Consider the following 6,584-nt stretch of genomic DNA (forward strand, 5'->3'; position numbering starts at 1 on the left):
GGGGCGGCGGTCGAGGGGGGGGGCAGGTAGAAAGTTGTTTCAGCTCTACAACCATTAGATCGGTCAGGTTTGTTTGCAGATCTATTAGGATAAATTTGGCTTTTACAGAGAAATAGAGCATGTTCATTTATTCATCGTCTACAGCTCAGTCCTCTTCAGGCTGCAGGTGAGCGAGAGGCGGGCCCTTACGCCCTGGACAGTTCAGCTGTCCATCACAATCAATCATTCAAACTCAATTAAGAGAGCGTGGTTACCCTTATTCTGCATGTTTTGGACTCTGAGAAGAGCTCGACCACTTCATCACCACGTGACCTCCACATACAGTACGTCTTCTTAATGTCCAGAGCAGAGGTCAGAATGATTTAGAGTGTCCGCGGTGTCAGAAGGAAGAGGAGTTTACATTCGGGTGCATGTGAAATCTTTGACTCTTCTCAGTTATATTCCTTTTTGTTTTGATGATTGACAGAGACTAACGCAGCAGCTTTTACTGCTCTTAAGCAACAGAGTTCTTAAACAGTAGTAGGACCCAGATTTGTTTTAAGCGGTGTGCACAAATCAGTGTTATGTTGATATAACATTAGTTAATATTAATATATGTATAGTTTTTAGTGAGTCTAAAAAAAATAGTCATCAGAAATTTACACCTTATGCCTGAAGATGTAGAGCAGTACTGCCCTGAGTGTTTTTTTTATTTTTTTTATTTTTATGCTTTTGTAAATGTGATGTTAACAGCTTATAAGTTTATAATAAATCTCTGGCTGTGGCAGTATAAATATTTTTAGATGATTTGAAGTCAGAATATACAGCAGTGCGGTGTTGTTTATGTACCGAGGAAGGAGGATGAGGAGGTTTATCTTGTGAGCCTGTGAAACCTGAATATTATATCTGTTCTGTGCGTTTGGTTTTCTTTTCCTGCTTGAAAAAGTTTAAAATTTGTCACATTTCAAAATTGTTTGAAGACATTTTTAAAGTTTAAAATTTGTCACATTTCAAAAACTACTAATGTTGTCAGCAAGACTATAGGTTTAAACTGCGTTTATAGCACACCCTGGAGGCAAAGTTTGTAAGCTACAGGTTGTTTATTTATAGAAAGTCAATTCCTACAAATTGAATTTTAATCATACAAAATTTCTAGCCAACACACACACACACTGTCATGGCCATGAAACACTAGTGGCTGTGTGTAGTTGTGTATAGTCCTTGCTCTTGGCTCTCTATCCATCACCAGAGGTTCAAAGATCGGAGCAGCGAGTGTAAAAAAACAAAAAAAAAACACTAGTAATGACTTCCCCTTATTTGTCATAATAATGAGTGCTTGTCCATGTGAGGTTCTGCTGCTCTGCTTCAGTTTTTTAGTGCACTTTAAATGTTTTACTGACAAGTACAAACTACTAGCATTAGCAACAACCAGGCCCCACCACATCCTCACACATGTCACAGCTTCATGTGGCCACAAGCATGACCACAGTCTACTTACCCAGGATGTGCTGTGAATGTTGTAAAGCTCAGGATGAGAATCATGGATAGTGGATCCCCCGACACAGGAAACTAGATGAGGAGGAAAGAAATTAAATGCATATTAGCATAGCATAGTATCAGTAAAGTCCAAGAAAAAGCCCTTCAAAAGTGAAAGTGAAAAAAAAACAGGCAAATAAAAACACACTGGTTCTTTGGTCCAATAACATTCAGATTAGTTTTAATTATTGTACGTAGAAGGTGGTTTGTGGCCCTGTGATAGACCCAGCAACTGTCATGTGTGTACCACGCCCCCTACATTTGACTGCTGGGATTGTGTCAAATCAAGTGACTGTTCAAGAGCTTTAAAATAAATCCATAGAAGATAACTAAAAGAACAACATTTCATTAGCATTCTGAAGGTTCCAGCTTCCAACAAAGCAAAAATGTTAAAAGTTACATGTGATGCAGATGACGTCTTGACTAACGTTTGTTGTCTCTCTCTCTCCTGCAGAAAAAGCTGACGGCTGAATGTGTGTTCAGGGAGCAGTTTGAGGAGAACTGGTACAACACCTACGCTTCCACGCTGTACAAGCACACAGACACGGGGCGCTTCTACTACGTGGCCTTAAATAAGGACGGCTCGCCCCGAGAGGGCGGCAGGACTAAAAAACACCAGAAACTCACACACTTCTTGCCCAGGCCTGTGGAGATCGAAAAGATCCCTCCGGCGTACAGAGACCTGTTTCAGTACAGGTGACCATCACTGACAACTGGCGCGCCGGTTACACCAGGAGGAACAGAAAGTGTAGAAGAGGAGACAGAGGGTGTCACTAAAACCTCAAGCCTGGAGGAGAACTGGTCACCCTCACCTCCCACTGAGGTCACTGGGTTCACACCTCAGCCCACTACCAAACAGGGACGGCACTGACATGGACATTGTGCCCATTTCCTGGACGATCGATTCCTTGCTTCTGTAGGTAAAGTTGCCTTGTATAACCACTACGGACATGGACGGCAGAGGAGGCCCGGGTGACTGGTCCGTCGGGTGCCTCGCCTTTTAAATAACCACTTTTTTTTTTGAGATTTGGAGGTAAAAAAAATTGCATAGATGCTGACATGTGACGACAATTGTAGTAGCACTAAACTGGTGGAACCTGAGCAGAGAGGGAAGAAGGCTATCAAGTAGCCCCAAAGGAAACGAAAAGCACTGCAGATGACACGTGGCGTTTATGTCATGCACTACAAACAGCCATGGTCTTCATGCATGAGCGGGCACATTCCTCACACGCAGACAGAGAGGGAAGAAAGAACGGAAAAGGTCAGGAATATCCAGGGTGATGGCAGGTACGACGGAGCGAGTTCCTCCGCTGAGGAAGTGACTCAGAGGAGTTTTATGAACTTGTCCTCAGACTCAAAGATGAAAGCGGGGGATGTAAAACCTCTGATGAATGAGTGATAGATGAAAGAGCACTTACTGCACATCCTCAGTCCCAGCTGCGGACTCGTCTGCTCTCCCATGTACTCATCAGCCTAATGATCACACTCACCACTTTAGAATGAAATATCGAGCAACATCTTGTCGGAGCTGTGTGCAAAACAAGTGATTAAGCTGTGGACGAGAGCACTTCTCTGACCGCAGTTGTTAAGAGTGAGACGATGGCGACTTGTAATGTTCAGAGTGTCAGGAACATTATTAAAAATGCAAGCAGCTGAGGTGTACATATGGGTGATCCTATTTAAGAGATGTACAATATATTTATTTTCTACATATAAAGTATAAATATAAATCTATATATTTATTTATTGCAAAGACTTTATTTTGTAATTGAGTTGAAGTTATCTGGACTGTAGATTCTACTGAAATTACACCAAAAAAAAGCAAACCAAAAAACGGCTGCCATAAAATGACAATAAAATTGTCCTGCTATGGAGAACTCCTTGTGACCGCCTTTTTTTTTTTTTTTTTTTTTTTGATTGGATTACGATCTGACATATTAAAAACAGACGTAGGTATCTACCACTAGGTGGACGTCTCTTTTCTCTGAGTTTTCGGTGGTGCTTTTCTGAGAAGAGCAACGTGGTTGGTCCTCACACGAGGACTGAAATATCTCAACAACTGTTGGGAAGGATTGTCACGGCATATCACACAGATATTAACAGTCCTCAGAGGATGGATTCTGCTCCTGGTGGCGTTCCTCTGACTTCTTCTACACAGCCACCACCATGTTATTTTCATGTTGGCACTATTCCTACTTTTCACTTCATGATCAACAGATTTGGGGCAAATACCTGCTTCTCTTTGTTTTCATTATTCAGCTTTGTCTCATCAGATTTGCTTGGGTTTTTTTTTTCAGAGAACATGGGTGTTAATCTAAGGGGCTAAATTGAACTGCATATATTTAGCTTTGAGTAAACTACAAGTAAAAGCATTGACAGATAAGACATAGAATGACTTTGCAAATGATAATTAGGTATAACTACCAATTCAAGCAGAAATTAACTTAGCCATTGTAGTTGAAAGATAAGATCAGGTATAGAAAAGTATAGAAAAACATTCATGGGTTTAATCAGAGGAATTTTAGCCAAAATAGCATATTTACAGAAAAGTATAGAAAAACATGGAATTTTAGGAATTTTAGCCAAAATAGCATATTTAACAAAACTAACTGAATTATTTATTTTTTTAAGGTAAGTAGCTATTGTGTTAAGCCATAAGTCAGTGATTCTACCTCTCGCAGAATGGCAACAAATCAGCTAAATAAAAATAAATATTAAAAAGTTTAAATAAATAGTTTAAATAAATATTAAAGTTTAAAGAAATATCGCTAAAAAATAGTTAAGAAAAAAGTTAATAAAAATGCCAATAAATCAGCTCAATAAAAATAAATATTTAAAGAAATATCGCTAAAAAAATAGTTAAGAAAAAAGTTAATAATATTTCAGAAAGGTAAGTCCAATGGTAAAAAAAAAAGCATCCAAATAATACATAAATTAACAATAAATTAATAATGATAATTAATCATTTTACTTGGAGATAATTGAAAATAAAAAATAATAATAATAAAGAAGTTTTGAGCCCATCTAAATGCCAGGATCAGCCGTGGGGACAACCATTGGACACGCCTGTGATAGAACAACTGTACCATCTCATTTTCCCTCACGTAGTCTTTGTGAAGTAATGTGCAGATGCCTCTCTGTAACCATGAGGTCTTATTCAGCCTAAGTCTACCGTACAAAATCAGATTCCTTATGCAACTGGATCCCGACTCCTAATTGGCTTTACACATCGGTGTGGATTTAGAGCAGTGATTGGTTGTTCACGGCAGGGGCCTCACAGTCTCCACGCCGCAGCACCATAGGCCGCCGTGGCTCCGCTCAACGGACAGAAACAGCTGCCCGCCGCACAGAGGAGCAACGTGGATGTGCTGCAAACGTGGAGTGGTGGTAATCTGGGGCTAAGAGGGGATGGGATCAACATTTCAACATCTGCAATAGTTGTAATGTTTCTCCACTGGCAGATATCTGTAAGCTGTGAGAGCAAGCTCCCCTGGGGGGAGGGAATGGAAAAGTCAAAGACATGCAGGGGAAAACCCTGGCAGACTGAGAAATGAAAACAATACTGGGACAGAGAAAAATAGATGAAAGATTGAAGGGAGACCAGAGTGGGCCAAGGGCACTTAGTGAGGAGGGTGTGAAACACTGGGACAGTGCATCAGGACGAATCAGTTGGCTGCGCTCCAGGAAGTGAAGAGCAGGTCTAAATTTGGGAATTTATTTGCCTTCCTGCCAAGATGAGAAGATACATTCTGTTCTCATATCTGTACGTTCAACATCAGGCTGGAGACACATGAGCAGAAGTCTGTCTTGACTGGAGCCTTAGTTCAAATCATTTACAGTTAAAACCGAATCACTGAAATTGCATTTAAATCCTCAGAGCTAAAAGTAGCAAATGAGAAAAATGTACTAGCATTAAATGTATTAAATTTAATGCATTCAGTTTCTAGTTTTTAAACTTAGTCCCAACCAGGCTGGATCCGGGCCACACTAAGAAAATACATTTAAAAATATACAACATAGTGGTAAGGTTATAAATAGGAAGTCATGGAGCGTGAGAGGGTAAATTTCTGAGAATAAACCTATGTAATTAGTGGAATAAAATCGTAGATAATCAACTCTTATAATGGAAAACAGCTGTAAAATTTACATAACTAACCTCCATAAATTATAAGTACATTCATGAGAACAAAGTCCCAATATAATGAATAATAGTCGTTAATTTATAACAAAACTGTTTTAGTATCTTGAGAAAGAGGTGGTTGTTAAGAGGGAATAAATTTACTCTGATTTCTACTTTCCCCATTTTTCTTTCCTAATATTACAATTTTATTTTTTATAAACTTGTAATTAAATTAACCTTTTCCTTGTAATATTAAGACTAACAATAAACAATAACAGTTTAAGCTACAAGAAGTTGGAAGTTAGCTTAGCCTAGCATTGATCAGAGGACAGAACCTCTGCTTAAGCCTAAAATATCACAAACTCACGTTTACATTTCATATTAAATTTAACCTAATTGCAATTACACATATCTCAAGTCTAAATTAGGAAAAAAAAGGTTTTCTTTAAAGAACTTTGGACTACTTTGTACTGGCCACAGCTCTTGGCTAAGCATGTAGCCGGCAACATTTAAGGCAAAATACTTACTACATTTCATTCTAAAATTCAATAATAGCAAATGTAAATAAATATATAAAACATAAAAAATACTTTTAGTATTGCTTATTATGTACACTCACCTGAAAATATCAGTCAGTTCTTTAAAAAGCCCCATATTAGCCTTTGTAGTTTTTCATCAGGATCTTGTTTCTCTTTAATGGCAGCCATGTTGGATTAGCTTGTCTTCGGACTTCACCACCAACAACCACAATTTGTAACATCACGACTAGATGCTGATTAACACATACTTCAACTTTATATTTGACAATCACAAATTAAAATAATAAATAATAAAAAAAGAGGTTTCATAAAATATTTTTGAGTTCAGGTTAATTACAATATAAACAATATTAATAGGTGTTTATGTAAATTCTTTAATTTAATTTTTATGACAATTTTATTTTTCCACA

General features: G+C 38.3%; 1 protein-coding gene and 1 long non-coding RNA gene across 2 annotated transcripts in view; one reads left to right on the top strand and one right to left on the bottom strand.

Annotated features, from left to right (window-relative positions):
• LOC107989594 (uncharacterized) overlaps window positions 1-1,961 on the bottom strand; it is a 47,271-nt gene extending 45,310 nt beyond the window's left edge. The window contains exon 1 of the long non-coding RNA XR_003051874.1: window positions 1,478-1,961. This is a non-coding gene — a long non-coding RNA (uncharacterized LOC107989594). The remainder of the gene's footprint in view (window positions 1-1,477) is intronic.
• fgf16 (fibroblast growth factor 16) overlaps window positions 1-3,401 on the top strand; it is a 9,109-nt gene extending 5,708 nt beyond the window's left edge. Inside the window, exon 3 of the mRNA XM_008327353.3 lies at window positions 1,970-3,401. Within this exon, the coding sequence (XP_008325575.1) occupies window positions 1,970-2,215 (246 nt within the window). The 3' untranslated portion in view covers window positions 2,216-3,401. The remainder of the gene's footprint in view (window positions 1-1,969) is intronic.
• The last annotated feature ends 3,183 nt before the right edge of the window (window positions 3,402-6,584 follow it).

This window comes from Cynoglossus semilaevis, chromosome 15 (genome assembly GCF_000523025.1).
Source record: "Cynoglossus semilaevis isolate Cse_v1.0 chromosome 15, Cse_v1.0, whole genome shotgun sequence".
Taxonomy (NCBI): Eukaryota; Metazoa; Chordata; class Actinopteri; order Pleuronectiformes; family Cynoglossidae; genus Cynoglossus; species Cynoglossus semilaevis.